Source organism: Archocentrus centrarchus, chromosome 14 (genome assembly GCF_007364275.1).
Source record: "Archocentrus centrarchus isolate MPI-CPG fArcCen1 chromosome 14, fArcCen1, whole genome shotgun sequence".
Lineage (NCBI taxonomy): Eukaryota > Metazoa > Chordata > Actinopteri > Cichliformes > Cichlidae > Archocentrus > Archocentrus centrarchus.
The window spans coordinates 8449321-8469278 of NC_044359.1; the positions used below are offsets into that span (position 1 = coordinate 8449321).

At 39.8% G+C, this 19958-nt stretch overlaps 1 protein-coding gene across 2 annotated transcripts in view; it reads left to right on the forward strand.

The window, feature by feature from the left end:
* Positions 1-19958, forward strand: part of pof1b (POF1B actin binding protein) — a 38410-nt gene that overhangs the window by 5814 nt on the left and 12638 nt on the right. For both annotated transcript variants that reach the window (XM_030746968.1, XM_030746969.1), the window contains exon 3: positions 16801-17072. In XM_030746968.1, coding sequence (XP_030602828.1) covers positions 16801-17072 — 272 coding nt within the window. The remainder of the gene's footprint in view (positions 1-16800; positions 17073-19958) is intronic.

Here is a 19958-nt window from a genome sequence, read left to right on the forward strand (position 1 = left end):
TGTAGGTGGGTGCATTCTTTTGATTTGAACCTGCAGCGTCATGTATGTGGCAGTTGTTTCAACAGGGAGGATCTTTGATTTTGAGAGCCAGTGTGGCATTTTTTTTTTTTTTGGCACAGCCCAATAAAATCCTAACTGTATTTAAATGCACAGAGTAACTGTGAAGCCCAACGGTCCATCATTGTCTTAAATTTCACTATAAATGTTGTTTATTTGCCTTTTAACAAAAAAAAAATCTTTCACAGTTAGAAAAAGATCAACATGTCACGAGACTGATGATACACATTTTTTGCATTTTTAAATCAGTGATCTAATATTTCATCACTGATGCATTCGATCGACCTTTTTTGACCCTTGACTCTTTTATTGTGACGATGAAGTTGTTTCTGAACACTTAGAAACTAGTTTTATTCCAATGCGGGCACGTTTTCTTTGGGGAAACTTTGGAAGGCAGCAAGTACTGTAGGAAACTATTGTGATTATGGATAATCCAAAGGGCTAGACTTTTCATTTTGTATTATATTTGAAGGGCTTTTGTGGTACAGGGAATTATCTCCTCTGGGGGAAGGATGCCAAATTTGTTAAAGCAAAGAGAAACCTGTTTGTGTGAGAGTCACATGTCAGTAGAAATTTACATTGTTGCCAGTTTGGTACTGTTCTGCATGTTTAATAATCTGCAGAAAATATCACGAGCCACCGTATCAGCATCAGTGAGGCCGGTCCGTCACAGCGACTCAGTTCTGTGTTCTTTTGTTGTCTATATGACATTTTCATCTTTGTCTCCATGTGAGATGTAAAGCCTTGTAACGGCAGTCTGAGGTTTCTTTGCCCAAACGTCAGCCGTGTGCAGAGGGTCTTGAAGCTGTCCTGCCTCTAATCTGCTTTTGCTCCAAACTTGCTCGCTGTGTTATTTCCTGTCAGCTGCAGCTTCAGAAAATGATTTGGCCTGTCAGCCTTCAGGCAATAAGTAATTGATCAGCTTTCCTTGACCTCCTTGAAGAATTTTTTTTGGGATGATTTCACTTTTTAGTGAGGATAAAGTGACATGAAACAGGCTGTCCCATCAGCGATGTGGTTGACCTGACCTTTATTTTTATTTTTAACAGAAAAGGAATGCCTGCCAGTCTGCTCCTGATTTTATTCTTTTTCTGTTTTAACTAACATTTTGAAGACATCAGAAGCCACTTTGAGCACAAATATCACTCTTTTACTGTGTGACATATTCTTGGATATTTGATGTTAGTGACTAAAATGTTTCTCAGTTCACAACATGTGTTTGTAGTGAAAACAGATGCACTGGTGGAGCTGTCAGGATTAGAGTGCTAAAATTGTTTGTCTACGTGGGAGGGAAGCAGGCTTAAAGAAACATGATGGATTCCTCTGGTGTGCAGTGACGACTGGAGTGCTGTTAAATGTCAGGGAGGCGTTTTGACCTCTGTTATCTGAAGACTAAAAGACATTCCCTGAGTGTGGGGTGAGGTGGGGGCATGATTATTAGATGCACATTACAGATGCAAATACAGACGCTAATCAAGACTGATTATTTACTCCTCACCTTTTTCATGTTCACAATCAGGAATACGGTAAGGAGGCTACATAGAGTAAATAAAAAGAGTTAGAATCTGAAGTGCAAAAGGAAATTCATCCTCCACGCCTGAAAATGCAGAACTGCCAGAAGCTGCAGTTCCTCAAATGGTTGAAGCTCAATGCAAAGGCAAATACGTTTCCATAGACTTCCTATGTTAAAATGCCCAACTTTACAATAGAAATACACATAATTAAAGGCTGATACAAAAGCAGTTTAATAACTGTATGGTGGGTGAATGTTTGAATGTTGTTACACTTTTGGTGCATTTTGGAGCATTTTTAACGGAATTATCTGACAAACAATATGAATTGTTTTGAGGTACAAACATCAAAGAAGTTTGTACCTCTGCTTTGGAAAGTGAAATTATAGTATTTTTATTAGTCTGGTACTAATTAGCAGATATGCATGGCTGACCATTGCACCTGAACTGTTTTAAGATGCAGCTCGCTAACCAGGCATGCTGGTGTTAGCTCGTTGGTAATTTGGTGCTCCATCAAATATGGTCATTTCTGTCAATTATGCAGAGGCCAATTGGCATAATTGGCAGAGGCCAAAATGCTGATGGTGAAGCTTCAAAATACACAGTCCAGTAACCAGTAGGTAAAGTTATCCATCTATTATATACAGTCTGTGTTCCTGCTAATGTAGCACACCTCGTGGAGCAGCAGATTCAGTGAACTTCACTTGACTTTTAAGGGGGGGAGGGTAACATATAAAAAAGTATTAGTGTTTGTGATTGGCACTTAAAAAAAAGACCAAATGCAATGATTAAAAAAACCGCATTAACTCAGCTGGACTTCTTTTTGGTTCTCAGGTATTTAACCCCTAGTGGAGGTTGTCCCCTTGGAAGTTGTTAAAGCTGTAAATGCACTCAAAGCGCTTTATATAACAAGTCTCATTCACCCATTTATACAAGCACTTTTTTTCTGTGTCTAAGTGCTTTCTATTTAAGGTTCACACTCTGATGGCACATCAGGAGCAGCACGGGGTATCAGTATCTTGCCCAAGATACAGAAGTAAGCTGGAGCAGCCACAGCCGCCCCTACATGTGACAGATTTATTTATTTTTTTTATTTCCAGTATTGTTTAAGCCGTTAGAAGTGACATCACAACAGTGTTACATTAGGTTGTTCACAGTTTTGTTTTCAGTAGAATTAAGTCATCTTTCATCGGTTTTATAGTGTATGGCAGCCGTGAATAAAATGTTTCCAAAACCAACACAAAGTGACTGATTAACAATGAGTATCAGTGATCACTGAATGGAAGGTGTGGCAAAGTAGCATGGCTGACTCTTCTCGAGCTCAAACTCTGTCTGCTTTGTAGATCCGATTTGTATCAGAGGCCTGCAGAGATGAGAATGAATATAGCATTTCCTTTGCACCATGTAGGTAACCATTACCAGACTGACCTACATCGTGCGTGTCACCAGCCAAGTCTCACCTTAATTTCTAGAGATAAACACGAGAAGATCAAATGAGAAAAAAAGTTGGCTGACCCATTTTGAAAACGTTATCCACAATAAAAGATTTAATCATGCGCACATGCAAGGGTAGCTTGCAGTTTAGGTAATGATACATTACCTAAACTGTTACTTTCAGTCAGCCTGCAGTGACCATAACGCATTCCACACTGATCATCTGCTGCTTTGCATGCAAATGCAAGGTTGCAGTAACAGGTTTGTACAGGTTGAAGTCAAAATTCTATATGTTAGCATATTTATGACCTTGGAAAGCATTTGACGTGTGGTGCAGTAAAATGTAATTTCACATGGTAAAAGATGAATGTGATGCATGAATGCACAGCTTTTGCAGGGTATGGCAAAAAGCACGTCTGTGCATGTGTTTATTGCCTTCTATGAACCAAAATCTTTGAGCTTGAGGATAGAATAAACTTTTATTAAAAGGGGTGCTTTTAATTTAGTTTGTTTCATCTTTGTGGCAGTAGGTTTGGAGACGACTCTTGCTCATTTCATCAAAATGAAATGACACCGTGCCAGGTTCATGTCTTCCCAGTTTTGTGTGGAAGCCCTTCACTTACCTTCACAAAGCCCATTTTAGAGCATAGTGAGGTTCTTAGGTGAACTGGAACAGGGATGCATCCGAAGAATGTTTTCATAATTACTCAGTCTTCTGATACTTTGATGATAGAAGATGATGCGAACAGATATGAGTTTATGATAACAGTGGTGCAATCCTGGGGTTTGGAAACTGTCTGAAAGGTAATCTGTTTATGTAACTTTGTTTAGCTAAATGGAACTCCTATTATGACTACTCTAATTTTTTTTGACTATGGACCTTAAACTTATGCAGAGAGCAAACATCAGCATGTTTGTCAAATTGTCCCAACCCTTATGTGGAGGATCATTTGTATTACGAGCTCAGTCTCAATTGTGTTTGAGAGCAGTGCATCAGGTCAGGAATGTAGCCAGGAGTACTTTTGCTTTCCTTGGGTTGTGCATCACAAATTTGTTCCCCAGGATCAGACTGTTAATAAGGACTTCTACTGTAATGTCCTCAGGGAGAACATTTGGCACAAACGGCCACGACTGTGGACTTCCCGCGAGTTGGTTCAGCACTCAGGGCAGAATGGGACTTACACGGAGTGATCTAAAAATAGCAGCAGTGCTAGAACGGGTCTAGAGGTGCACAAGGAGATGACCCCAAAGAGAAGATCTGCCAAATTAAAAATTTTCTACTTACTTTTTTCTTTTCAATGGGCCGAGTTGTCGGACTTTGCCATCACACCATATATAATTCAGCAAAAAAAACTACAGATTCTCACACTGGAAGGGTTAAAACCGTTAATGTGCGACTGGAGAGTTTCTGCTCCAAACTGGGTTGTGGTCTGTGATCTCTTGTACATCTCTGCTACTGTGTAAACAATCAAATCCCAAAGGGATCTGGGAAGTATTTAGCATGCCAAAGATTTTCTGCTGAGTGAAGAACTTCAGTTTTATGTGTAATTAAGCAGGTTGACAGAGATGTTTGTTGCGCAGGATGCAATCTTTCCAACCATCGTCTGTGAAAGTGATAATGACTGGCTGCGTTTGAGCTTAGGTCACACTGAAGGTTTCTGCAAGTTTGTGCTCAGATGCTTCCTTAGAGGCTTTTCCCATGACTGCGTGGTATGTGAGGTATTCAAGCCTAATTATACGATGGCAAAGGAGGGAGTTGCATTGTGGCGAGGCAAGAACACCAATCAAGACGTCATGTTTTTTTTTCTGTTTACTCTGTGGGAATCTCTTTGGTATCTTAGTTTCTGAACTGGTTCCTCAGCTTTAATTAAAAGATCATAAATATTTGTAGCTCACTCTATGCCAAAATGCTGCACTGTGACTCAGTGGCTCTTCTGTGTGGAGTTTGCATTTTTTTTAAATGTGCTTGTGCAGATTTTCTCAGAACTCCGGTTTTCCTACCATCTAAAACGATGCCAGGTAAATCCTGCCTATCTGGGACCAGAAAACGGAATCATTAACCTCCAAGGTTTTTTTTTCTTTCTTTCTTTTTAAGGTATCTCTAATGCATCTGTAGTTGATTTCCACATTTTAAAAACTTACTTTTATGCACATTTGATTTAACTTGGAGTTAAATTCCCGCAGTCCGCTTTTTATGGTGTTAATAAATAATAATAAATTGAACTATATAAGATGTGTTGTTCCAGTCATGTTTTCTGCAGCTCGTGAAATCTTCTTCTACATATACAAACAGGTTTCAAAGGGCTGAAACACATCTATCTTTTTTTTCTTATTGCACAAGTATCCCTACTCTTCTCTGCTGATAAACACCCACAGACCTAAAGCTTGTGGGGTAGCTGAGTTATAGCCTTATGCTGCAATCGCATTGCCTTTGCATGAGTTTGTGAGGAGTTAACGTCACGTATCTTTTCAAATTTGTCTTTTTTTTTTTCTGTCAGTGTCATATTTTATTTTTATTCCTAGTTAATTGATTAGAAATTTTGGTTTGTGGTTGTGAAAGCTGAGTCTGATGAAATACCATTAAATGAGCAGATTAAAAGCCATTTATTGAACCAAGTTCAGAAAGCCTGCACAGCTATGCTGATGCTTGTAGTCATTTTGCCACATTTTTTTTCCTCACAACTTTCTGAATGCACATAATTGATAGTTACACGTACTGAGTTTACCCCACCGCATCTAACAGCCTCATTCTTAATCCAGTCCTCTGATGTCTGATGGGACCAGTTGTTTTTCAATAGGTACAGGACAGTGATGTGGACATTGAACAAGTTCCCTAAATAAATGGCTGGTTTTGGAATTATAGCATGTGTAAATAATACTTTCCAGGACAGCTGGATTCTTCCAAGATATCACTATCATACGAAAATCCATCTTGCCTTGTTGCCTCCAATCTCATTGTACATCCTGTATAATGACGATAAAGGCATTCTATTCTATTCTATTCTATTCTATTCTATTCTATTCTATTCTAGACAAACTGCGGTTTGGCTTCAAGCGATTCACTTGTAGCCAAACCGCAGTTTGCTGGATCCAGTCAGTGTCCTATGACTACTAAGACTGCAGTTACATGTGTCCTTTACACGTGACAAAATATGGTTCATCTAATCAGCTGGCATGTATTTTTATTTAATGTGACTGCCTTTTATGCACAAATTTAATGGACAAAGATGACAACAATCATCCAATGACATACTAACTGCATCATTACCTTTATTATTTGCTTCTAAGCTTTTAAACCTTCTCAGACTGAACCTTTTTTTCATCCAGTCAACTGCCAAGTATTTTTTTTTTTTAACATGCCCTTCCTGCCTCATGTGGTGCACCAGGTAGAAAAGCTGGACAAACACTGAAGCTTTAACAAAGAAAAATCAAGACATAATTGTCATTATAAATAGGCCTAAATTTAAACTGTATTGTAAAGGTGTGGTTTTGCTCAGAATAGACTGTTATTTTTGAGACAGCTCTTAGATGGTTGTTTAGTGGGTTTTAATAAAACTATTAGATATTATGATACGGTGCTCCAAAAATCAGCGTTCTTAATGTCCTGGTTACAAACTAGCTGAGCTGAGAACAAATCAAAAGCAGCGGTGACAGCATTAGTCAGAGAACTCACTGATGATGATTGCTGCACATGCCTGAAACTATTACCGGTACATCAGTGGTAGTTTTTCTCATACACACACAACCTCTGCTCTGCAGTGATGTGTGTTTTCACTGTTGCGGTGACATCTGAGCCTCATTCAGCTGTGTGTTGGGCAGGCTTTAGTGTTATTTCACCTGCTTCTGGCTACTTTCGGCTGCTCCCTTGTCCACAAGGGGTCACCGCAGTGGGTGGCTCCACTTGTTTTGATTTTGCAGATATTTACAAAAGATGTTCTTCCTGACACAACCCCAAAACACAAATTACATATTTAGGCAAGTGCAACTGGTAAATGGACTGTTTTTTGTATAGCACTTTTCTAACTCTACATGAGCACTCAAAGCGCTTTATACAGCATGCCTCATTTATCCATTCACACACCCATTCATACAGGCACTTTCTGTTTCTGATGGATGCAGCAGGAACAACTCGGGGTTCAGTATCTTGCCCAAGGATACTTTGGCACGTAGACTGGAGCAGCCAGGAATTGAACCACCAACCAAGCTCTACCTCCTGAGCCACAGCCCCCTACCAAGTGTATAAACTGCTACCCTGTGGAGCCAGGTTATTTCACCTGTTCCTAATTCATATTAAAAAAAGAAAAGCTTTGGCAGTCTAAGCTTAACTGGTTACTAATGTGCCGCCTTTTTGGTTGTCAGTGAATAAATCTATCTTGATGAGCATGCACTGCATGCTGAGCTACAAAATTATGGTTCATCACATTTACATAGTCTGCTTCTGTTAAGGTGATACCTGATGTTGATACTCATAGACGTACCTGCCCTAAAATTTTACATGTGATTTCCTGGAAAGTTGACACACGGAGTGCTGCGAGTACACAAAAACCCCACTGTGTTCCTATTTTAGTCTTACAGGTTGGCTTCTGAATAACTTGTGTGACTGTAATGTGAGTTAGTTAGTTATTTCCTGGTATCTGAAAACTGTGGCCAAAAATTGTGAACTTAATATGACATTAAACATTATCTTAATGAGATTAAAATGTCTGGAGTTTCACCATTTAAACCAAAGTTTGGACCTAAGGAGAGTAGTGTGTCATGCATTTCCTTTATGTACTTGTATTATCCTTATTTTCACTGTTCCTTTTTAGAACAGTTTTCATCTGTTCAAATTAAAACAAGAGTCTAAATTCCTTTCACTCCTTGTAACAATAGAGTAAAAATGGAGCAGTGTTTGCTCAGGCTGGCCAGGATGATGACATCAGATCAGCTGATGTCACTGCAGTCCACATGATGGCTGAAACCCATCCATCCATCCTCTTATCCTGTTCATAGGGCGAGAGGCAGGGGACACCCTGTACAGGTCGCAGCCTGTCAGAGGGTTAACACAGAGAGACAGACAGCCATCCACACTCAGCAATGTGCAATTTAGAATAACCAGTTAACCTAACCCCACTGACTGCATGTCTTTGGACTGTGGGAGGAAACCAGAGTACCTGGAGAAAACCCACACAAACACGGCGCGAACCTTCAAACTCCACACAGAAAAGCCCGAGCCAAGGTGGATTTGAATCCAGACCTTCTAGCTGTGAGGCAGCAGTGCTAACCACCACGCCACCGTGCTGCCCTCCAGCTGAAACCCTCCTATACAAATCTCATATAGGGAGTGCAGCTTAAGCTGTCTGACTAAAGTAGATGTTTACGTGCAAGCACCTTTGCAACCCACCTCCTCCTCCATTTAATGCTGTCTTTGACTTTTCATGGAAGGACATGGAAAGGTCCCAGATCAGAACCTTGCGGTGTGTGTGTGTGTGTGTGTGTGTGTGTCTGTGTGTGTGTGTGTGTGTGTGTGTTGTAGAAATGGGAGAGCAATGCAGAAAAATTTAAATATACTTTTTAAAATGACCAAAAATAGTTAGAAACTACTTTAATAAAATAGTCTCATGTTTGAAATTACTTTACTGCGCTGACATACTGAGTCATGAACACAAATGATGTGGTAAGACTTTTTTTTTTTCAGTATGCACACACAAAGACACTCACAGAGACTCACACAAAGGCTTGTGTGGTAATGTGACTCTTCTCTCTCCAATAACAGCCTCTAGTATTACTCAGTCCCTCAGAGTTCTGAAAGCCTGTGTGGCTCACACACTGACCTGCACACACATGTTCAACAGAGGACCTGACATGCTGAAGAAAGGAGGGGATGATGTATTGAGTTTGGATATTGAGTTACTGCTGTTTGTGGACACTCCTTTTATAGCCTGTGGAAGTGAGATAAAAGCAGAGTGGTCATCTGCTGAAGGTTGAAAGTTTTTTGTTTGCATTCAGAAATTTTTGCTTTTTGAGCTTCTTTTTTTTTTTTTGTCAAGTTTACTTATAATACCAGATGTTTTATCACAAGTAAAGCCAGTTTTACCTCCGGCTAGGAAGAAGAAAATCAAACTGGAGCACATCAACCACTTGAGATGGTAAACATGAAACGCTGTTACCCTCATACTGCAGAAAGTCTTATATAGGCCTGCAACCAACTTTTTACTCCTCAGCCTAAAAAGGCTGATTGGGCATTGTCACCTTGCTGGGTAGGTGGGCGGCCTATTTTCAACTTTGTGATTGCAATAACTCGAGAACCATGTGACCTAGGATATTGAAATTCACACCATCCATCCATCCATCCATCCATCCATCCATCCATCCATCCATCCATCCATCCATCCATCCATCCATCCATCCATCCATCCATCCATCCATCCATCCATCCATCCATCCATCCATCCATCCATCCATCTTCTTCCGCTTATTCGGGGCCTGGTCACAGATGCAGCAGCCTAAGCAGACCTCCCTCTCCCCAGCTCATCCAGAGGGACTCCAAGGCGTTCCCAGTTCAGCTAAGAGAGAAGAATCTCTCCAGCGTGTCCTGGGTCTGCCCCGGGGCCTCCTACCGATAGGACATGCCCAGAACACCTCACCCAAGAGGCGCCCAGGAGGCATACTTGTCAGATGCCCAAACCACCTCAATTGGCTCCTTTTGATGTGAAGGAGCAGCAGTTCTGCTTTGAGCCCCTCCAAAATGGCTGCACTCCTCATCCTATCTCTAAGGGAGAGGCCAGCCACCCTTTGGAGGAAGCTCATCTCTGCTGCTTGTATTTGCGATCCTAGATCGACCGGTGCAGAGGGACCTGAGCGTAAAAGCAAGAAGGGCTCTCCTGTTGCCTTCTCCTGTCACTCGTGAATAAGATCCCGAGATAATTGAACTCCTCCATCTGGGGCAGCAGCTCGTCCCTGAGCCGGAGTGGGCACTCCACCCTTCTCCGGCTGAGCACCATGGCCTCAGACTTAGAGGTGCTGATTCTAATGCCAGCCACTTCACACGCGGCTGTGACTCGGCTGTGAACCTGCGAGCTGGAGGCCACCACCTGATGAAGCCAACAGAACCGCATCATCCGCAAAGAGCAGAGATGAGATTCTGAGGCCACCAAGGTGGAAGCCTTCTGCCACATGGCTACGCCTAGAAATTCTGTCCATAAAAATTATGAACAGAATCAGTGACAAAAGGCAAATACAACTACTGAAAATCTTGGATCACCTCAGGGTCAGCGTCAGAGATCAAGCTTTCTGACAATCCTGTGAACGCAACAACTGGAGAATTTATAATGTATAAAAAAAATCTCTGACGACTTAGTTCTTACTACAATAATGCCAATCACAGAAAGTGAAAGTATTCTTTGTGTTTTATATTTATTATAATTTTAGCATTTCTTATTCCTGGTTTAACTTAGACATTTACATTTGAATTGATATGGGGAATAAAGTCACTGAGGCTCATATGCACCCCATTAAGATTTACTGAGTCCTGATAAGTATGTGTCCTAAAGCTTGTACTTCCATGGGATTCTACTGAGGGCTAGCACTGATGGATGCACTGATGGATGAGATTATTTTTTGAATCGTCACATTTTAGGCTTTAAAATGGTACTGTACTGCTTTGCATTATTACTTTCTGTCAGTTCAGTTCTATGAACTACACACATAATATTAGTTGTGGATATTTGTGGACGATTTATATTTGGAAAATTGTAACTATTTCTTGTCCTTTTGTTTTGTCCCCACAGGGATTGAGTTAAATTTAAGGCCCTTTGAGCAAAAACAATGACTTTTGAATCAGTCTTTAGAAATATTATTGACACGATGAATAAATTATAGATTTGGAAGATAGAAACTTGTCACCTTTTGAGATTGCATTTATACCATTTAGTTTGTGTTGTTTAGCTCTAAGGTTGGGGGTGGGGCTTTAAAAGATTGTTGAATTAGTATGTATGGGTCTACTTTTGACATTCATATCAGATTATTATTGTGTCACATTAATAATGCAACATTACATGCACTGTATGTGCAGGCTTACAGCTTAAAAAAAAAAAAGAAAAAGAAATGCATCGTCTGTAATCAAAAACATGGGTTTGACAGTTATTTTGCAAAACCCCTTTAAGTGACTTGAAATAGGACTGGTTAGTGTAGCTGTGAAAAAATGCTTTAACTAAAGAGGAAATTCATACTTTTGAGCCGTTCACTTTTCAAACACCATAATATAGATTGTATGTCATCACCAACAAGTGGCTCATTTTAGAGCTGTTTGTGTCCAGACTGATTCATGTCTGACTGTCATTTCTACTCTCCCTTTCTCTGCAAGAATGACAGGCATGTCACCATAGCTGACACACCCCCTCCATGTGATCACAGTCTGTGTGTAGCTGCCTTATTCCTTTTGTTTCACATGTTTCTCTTCTGCTATTTAAGAATCAAAAACAGCAGAAAGCAGCACCAGCCTGTTGCCCTGTTGTGACCTTTGCGCTATGTGCAGGATCATTAACCAAACTCGAGGTTTCACAGCGTCTCGATAGGGTTTGACTTTACAGCCTGTCAGATACCAGAGCCGTGCGTCATTTGCTCTGGTAACAAGCTCTCATTCTTCTGTGAGAGCTGGAGCTGTTTAAATAAATAAACTAGCAGTTTGTATGTGTTATTATATAAAAACCTATATTTTACTTACTGTTTATCATCTTTTTATGCCGCTTTCAGTGCCTTTTACAGCTCATATCTCATCAGGAACACGTAATACAGGTTTAATAATAATAATAATATGGGTTTGTTCAGCATTAGAGGGCTGTTTATGTTTTTACTTTAAACACTGAGATAAGTCAGCCTTTTGAAGGATTAAAGTTCTGGAAATTCAGCAGTTTTTTTTATGGGAATAGAGTTTAGTCAGGTTTGACTCACACAGGTGTTGGGTTGTTTATCATTTTTGGCTTCCCAAAACTTGTGAGAAGTTGCCTGAGCTTACTGAAATTTTTCATGCTCTTAAACAGCTTCAGTACATGTTTTTCTTACCTTCTCTGGAATTTCCTTGACCTTTTTAACAATAGTACAACTCAAATCCTGTGCCTCTGTTTCCTGATAGGCATGACATAGTAATTTAGTGTAATAGCCACTGACAAATGAGGGCACTTTACTAAAAAAAAAAAAAAGAGCTGTAAAATTCTGATGCAATCTGTTGCAGACACCCTACAATACATACAATGCACACAATGTTCATTTGTGGGAAAAAAACAAACAAGAAATTTTTGCCTGTGAATTACTTAAATATGTTGCAGTAAGGTTTCTTTTTTAATTGTGTGGCTGAACAAAACATTTTAAAACACCCTTTTGTGTAGTATTGCCCCCACACAATATTACAGTGTATTATAAAGCTGGATACCTCTCTGACAGTGGTAACGAGTACTGAATCTGCTCTAAGGCTCTGTGCAGGACTTGGTGGCCCTCCAATGGCACAACAGTGTAAACTTCACCTGGTGGGAAATTCTATCTTGTGCTCTTCCCTCGAGCTCGTGTGGAATCTGGCTGAACCTCTCGGCTCCGCCACAGTTTGCATATGTAAGAAGATGACATCATAAAAAAACAGTCTTTCTCTTTGTCTTCATTTAGTCAGTTTAAAAACTAAATTTAACCGTGTGGCAGATTTGAACAAACCTGAAACATTATTTAACAGGCATGTATTTTCTAAAAATACAGAGAAATAATATATACATTTTTAGGAATCCTTCAACTTCTTTCTTCCTCTATGTTTATAAACAGTGATAAATAATTAAAATAGCCTTGAATTCATCCTAAAAAATATTGGCACAGCCATCAGATTTTTAAAATAAGAAATAAGTGCTTGCATACAGTGCACTTGTGTCTGAATTTTTTTTTTTTCAGCAGGACAGCATAAACTAGCTGTTATTGCAGCTTTAATGCCCAGATTTCCAATGATTTCCAACTGGTGTTAGCCATCAAAGTAACACTCTTTAAAAATACCAGAGTTTAAAAGTACTTTGTAATTAGTAATATTCATTAAGTACTTTTAAATAAGGAACCTAAACTCTTATTGGTCGAATGTACTTAAAGTATCAAAAGTAAAAAGTACTCATTCTTTAGTAATTGGGATGTTGTGTTTTATTCATTTTATTAGCCTGTCCTGTCCGGCAGGTTCTGCAGTTAGAATCATGATCTGAATGCACTGTTGGGCCAAACACATTTGCTTTTCCAAAATGAACTCTACAAACTCTCTGTAGGCTTGTTAGTGTTTTTCTTTTCTTTATTAATTCCTTTTTGTTATTGTTCACATGTGTATATGTGCAATACAGCAATACCAGAGCTGAGAGGCAGGAAGAAAACAAAAAAAAAACAGTGAGAGGAAAAAAAAAAAAGGGAGAAAATGGGAGAAAAGACAAGACAGGGTGCAAGCAGAAAAACACACGCTGGGTCATCAACTGCTGCACCTGCAAGAAAACACATACAAAAACAAAGAACGCCTAAAAAAAATATGATTTATTTATTTCTTTATTTTTACATTGACGTTGGCATGTTTTTCTCACAGTTGCACATTACATAACTGTGACATCAAACTCATGGCAGCTTTGGTGCACATAAGTTGGTCATACGCAAGCCTTTAAAAAAAAATGCTAGTCATATTGTGCTCAGAATCTTGTAATAACACGGTCGCACACATTGAAAGCCTGCGTAAAATTATTTTTTCACATAGAAATCAGTAAGAATTATACCTGTAAGTACAGTCAGTTACTGCACTGACAAATGTATTTAAAAAGAAAGGAGAGAGAACTTACCAGTATCCATTACTACCTGCTGAGATGTATCTTTTTATTACAATTATTATTTTATATGGAAATATTAATTTAATTGTTAATAATGAAGAATCAGTCTGGTGGCGGTGGTGCACCTAGTGATTTATAACATAAAATAGAAACTTTATTAGAAAATATAGTGCTGTAGTTCAGTCCAGTTTTAGAAAATAAGGTCTTGGATTAATGAAAATAAATTACATGCAAAAAAGTTAATATATTTTTATATATAATATTTCTCCTTTTTTCAACCTAATTGTTTCCTCTTGTTAAATAATGGGAAACGTACGTCCCGTTACCTGTTTGCTCTTTGGATTTGCTAATTGCAAACTTGAAATATTAATGTCTCATATTATGGAATAAAAACAATTCCTAATTTAGACAATAGTGTATCAAAACATGTCAGCCAACCATGAAGATACACTGCATTCAGAGAGACAGGTATAAATTTTAGCCGCACCTACAAGAAAAACAGCTGCACCACTAGTACCACCACATTATATACATTTTTGTGTCCTTAATTTGAAAGGATTAAACAGCCTGTCAAGGAGAGACACGGGACTTTCCCTCAGCTTCAAAGATGAGATTGTCTGGTGGGCGTAGCTGAGTAGCTAAGTTTAGCTTTTTAACAACCACTGCTGTGGATCTCCTAAAAAGAAAATACAAGAAAAGAGGTTGAAATAAGACAAGACACTGTAAACAATGTTGGTTTGGAGCAGTCGTGTCAGCAATTGTGACTGACAAATGATTGCAGAGTGTGAAGGTGCTCTTTGTGGGAAGAGTACAAACAGCCAGCAGCTCAGCGTGGCATTAAATAACCAGTTATGCAACAATTGTTTGACTCGACTCTGTTGCTACATGCTCATGACAGCAGGTGACGCGTGTTTGATTGAGTGTAGTTTGTAAGTGCAGCACGGCAGGTTTCAACCACCTGTTTTTAAGTGTCCATCGTACAGGGCCAATATTGTTTGGTGCTTTTGGTCTGGGCCTGTTTGTGTATTTGTAGTTAAGATCAGGAGGTCAGGGAAACCCTTTCAGCATTCCAGCATGGTGGGTCTTCGCACAAAGCAGTAGTTTAAGTATTTGAGTGCACTACACAGAGCCTTGACCTTAACCCCATTTACCAGCTTCAGGGATGAACTGGAATGCAGCCTGCCTGCCTTGTCTCGCCACATGATTTAAGTAATTTCCATGTAAATAAAGGGGTCCGACCTCCTGCAGGCAGGTTCTAAACCTTCCTAGAAAGTCCTCCAAGAATAGTGGGGGGGCTTTGAAAGCAGCAGATTAACAGCTGTGTTTTTAATGTGTTTAAAATTTTTATGTAACCTTTATTTTTGCAAAACCAGATAGCAGTACAGTTTACAGTCAACTTGTATACTAACACCTTGTATACAAGTGGCAAAAATAAAGGAATAAGTGTATCGATGTACAACAACCAAAATTTATGAACTTCCAAGCCTGTGAAGCTTAAAATATCAGTGTAAGCAAAACATTTAGGGCCTCAAGTAACATCTAAGATCAGCTGAAGTTCATGTTTAACAGCTGTGATCATGGCTGTATGTCTATTTTCCATGTTTTTTTTTGTTTTTTTTTTTTTTTAATCCTGTGTAAATAAATGTATACCATAGTGTTTTAACTTTAAGATATTTACTCTTCTATATACATATAAACATGAGTTCGTGGAGTTTTAAAACCCGGGCAAAGATGCCGTTCCTGCAGTCTTTAAAACTTAAATACTTATTCCACAATGTAGTGGTTACACTGTGGCGTAACAGTGACACCATCAGAGATCAAATTGGTTGCTGAAAAGCCTCAGATTCACTGTGGGATCTTGTGCACCACTGGGTGTAAAATAAAGGCTCTGTATTGTAACTAAAATAGGAGAGGCATGGGGCTTTTGTTTTCTCCAGAAGCCACTGGCATCTTTCGCCTAGTAACTGAAATAGCACACAGTGTAGCAACACAAGTAACTGTGGAAACTTTACCCAGGAAAACAGAGTGCAGTTGTTGGAGGAGGCTAAGAAGTGGGATGTGATAACAACCTTGTGTGGGCATGTAAACTCCAGGACTTGAGAGGGTCAAAAGTGGCATTATCAAGGTTTCCACTAGATCACTGATGACAAACTATTACCCCCAATACAACTGGAGGTCTATCCAGTCTTTGTGAAAGATGTGTGGGTTGAGGTTTGGGGGCGAAGTTGGCTATTACCACTTTAAAGCAGGAGAAAAGGTCAGAGGTGACTGTGAAGAATATTTACAATTACAGAATGAAGTATTTATGATATCAGGTTAATAAGGTGCCTTTAATCCCGGATTTCTTTATTGTTAAGCTGTAAACTGTGATTTAGTGCATCTGTGATTCAGGTGGCTCAGCTTTTCTTTTCAAGGCCTGTTGGCAGATGTCTGTCAGGTAAGAGGAGAATTTATTTACAGCACAAAATGGCATTCCTTGCAGTTATCGGCTGAAAAACAGACAAATGATGACAGATTCATTCACACTGACATGAATCGCTATATGTCCCTGACCTCCTGCTGTCTTTACGCTTGTGAGTTAAATCATTTATGACAACTTCCTTTTAAAAAAACATTTTAAATATCATTTTGGAGGTAACAGATGATACTGACTTGCATACTTTACTTCTTGCCTGTAATGTTATTTATTCATCTGCAGTATGATCATTTTGGTGCGTACTGTCCAGATTTGCAGAAATGTCTACTTTCTATTGATTTCTATATGATGCCACTTGCCTTTGGGTGCACAAAGGGCCAGAAATACATTTGAAAAACTCAGCAGCAGTGTCTGTTTCTGAAAATTATGCCTGGGCATGAGACTTGAACTGTTTTATTGTTAACTATACAAGATAAGCCCACTGAAAAAAAGCCAGGAAGATGATTAAGTCATGCCATTCAGGCAACAGATAAAACATGCAGGGGTTACAAATTTGTCTCTGTCCTGGATTTTCTAGGAGGAAGTTGAAGAGGAGGAGGAAGAGGAGGAGGAAGTGGAGGAGGATGCTGTGGAAGTGGAAGAGGTGGAGATTGTTAATGTCATACAGACAAAACCACCTCCTGTGATAGAGAAGGTCTCAAGGAAGGAGGTGATGACCGAGCTGAAGATGATACCAGAGCCGACGAAGTTGGACACGCGCTACTTCGGCGAGCTCCTGGCTGATGTCTTCAGGAAGAACTGTGACATCTACAGCTGCATCGCCGACCATGTGTCCAAGCTGCCTGGAAAGTAAGTAGACTTTAGGCTTTTACCTTAAGTTCAGATCCACAGTGATGTACACACAAGATTAAAATTATTTTATTTATTTATAAAGCGCTAATTCACAACAATAGTCACCTCAGGTTACTTTATATTGTAAGGTACAGACCCAACAATATTAGAGGAAAAAAACCCAACAATCAGAAGATCCCCTATGAGCCAGCACTTGGCAACAGTGGGAAGGAAAAAATTCCTTTTAACAGGAAGAAACCTCTGGCAGAAGCAGGCTCAGGGAGGGGCAGTCATGTACCGCAACTGGCCAAGGAGGTGAGGGGACAGAGAAGAGGGAAAAGGAGAGCATAAGGAGCCAGGACAAAAGACACTGGGAGAGAAGACCAAAGTTAATGACGTGCAGTTGTAAAACACATGGGGAGTGAAAAGAGATGAGCGCAGAAGATGTCTTCGGTGCATCATGGGAAGTCACCCAACAGACTGAGCCTAGTACCAAAACTAATGGATGTTTAAGGGTCACCTGATTGAACCCTAACAATATGCTTTGTAGTTCATTTAAAAAGAGGGAAGTTTTTTTTTTTTTTTAAAGTCTAATCTTAAAAGTAGAGACAGCACCTGTCTCCCAAATCCAAACTGGGAGCTGGTTCCCGAGGAGAGGGTCTTCTTCCTATTCCACTTTTAGAAACTCTAGGAACCGTAAGTAAACCTGTACTGTGTTCTTGGAATAACTAGTACATATGCATGCTACAATATTGTTTTGTCTGTTGAACAAATGTGTGGACTAGTTTTTCAGCATCACTCTGTGACAGGATGTTTCTAATTTTAGGAACATTGTATAGATGAAAGAAAGCAGTTCTATCTATTAGATAGAAGATAGATACTTTATTAATTTTGTAATAAATAACTGTATTACAGCAGCAGGATAAAGAGTGAAGGACACATCCTTATCAAAAATGACTTCAGAATTTCTCAGTGTTACTAGAGGTCAAGGTAATGCCATCTAGACTGAATGTCCATCTAGACACTGTGTTTGAGTTTTTTAGAGTCAAGTTACATTAACTTATATATATTGGGGGGAGTGGTGGCCTAGAGGGGAAGAGTGCAGTTTGTGACTGAGAGGATGCTGCTTGTGTGATGATGCTGGTTTGAATCCCTGGACTGGCATGCACTGTAAAAATGGGATTTCCACCCTTGAATGGACTGAAATGGATTGAGAATCATCTGGAATCCAAACCATCGGGGGGCAGAGCACCATCGGACTGACATTGGTGTTAGAACATTGAACTCCTGCCTGTCTCCATCCACCCCTGAGCAAGACTGTAGGACTAGACTGACCAACCTGTGCACCACCTGGATTGATTACAAGAAAGCCTATGACTCGATGCCGCACACATGGATCCTGGAATGCCTAGAACTGAACAAGACAAACAGGACCCTGAGAGCCTTCATCAAGAACTCAGTGGGAATGTGGAGATCAGCACTAGAGGCCAACTTCAAGCCAATTGCAAAAGTCACCATCAAGTGCGGGATTTACCAAGGAGATGCTCTGTCCTCACAACTGTTCTCCACAGGCCTGAATCCCCTCAGCCAGATCATCAACAAGACTGGTTACCGGATACCGACTACAAAATGGAACAACCATCAGCCACCTTCTGTACTTGGATGACATCAAACTGTATGCCAGGAGTGAGGGAGCAGAAACCTGAGAAAGATGAGGAGAGAGAACAGAAAGAACATCATGGAAGGACAGACCTTTGCATGGCATGTACCACCGGCAGATCAAATAAGTGGTTGACATAGAAAAATCCTCCCAATGGCTGGACAAAGCTGGACTGGCAGACAGCACAGAGGCACTAATCATGGCAGCACAGGAACAAGCTCTAAGCAGAAGATCCATAGAGGCTGGGGTCTACCACACCAGGCAGGACCCCAGGTGCAGGCTGTGCAGAGATGCCCCTGAGACAATCCTAAGACAATTCTAAACATTATCAGACAAGCAAGACAACCATTGCTGGAAATGTCACAAAAAAAAATAAAAATTATATTATATATATATATTTTTGTGACATTTCCGGCAGTGGTTGTCTTGCTTGTCTGATAATGTTTAGAGTCCACAGGAGAATGTTAAATAATTTTATGGAGACTGTTACTTAAGCCCTTTAGATGTCTGAGATTTATGATTGACTGGACAATTATATCAGAATTTTAAACCCCAAAATAAAAGGGGGGAAAAAGCAAATGTCAATTATTTGGACTTGATTTACTGACAGTTATATAACTTATACACAGATTGTCGTGTACAAAAGGACATACTGCTGCACAATTCTAATCAAGTGGGAGTAGGTTTTTTTAAAAAAAAAACATTTTCCAACATACAAATGCAAACTTTGTTGCCCTCGCGGACATTGGCACATGCCAAAAGTGATATTAGGACTGCTGGCACCGCACATTTGTGTAGGTTTGGCAGATCACTTTAACACAGTTCAGCGTCATACTTTAGTTAAACTAGTTAAATATGTTGCACTCCGCTGCATCAGAGAGAAGTGTCTCTTCAATCATTAGAGCTGTTCACCTCTACCTATGATGAAACATTTCTGTGTTTAGGGGAGTGGTCTCATCCAGGATGACAGTGTTCTGGTCCACGGGGGCACGAAGGTTCACTGAATGCTTTGGGCTTCACTTGTCATCAGCTCTCAACATGTGAGAGATTTTGCACTGAAATTCCTTCTCTCCAACATTGTTTGAGAGACCAGGACAATGAGTGGTAGTGTGTAATGAATGCCAAGGCAGCGCGCAGTTTTCCTAAAATCTGACCAAGTAATTTTACATGTATTTTTCTTTAACATCTCGCCTTTCTGTCTGTGCATACACAAGTATACACAGATAAGCTGTGGGGAGATTGTC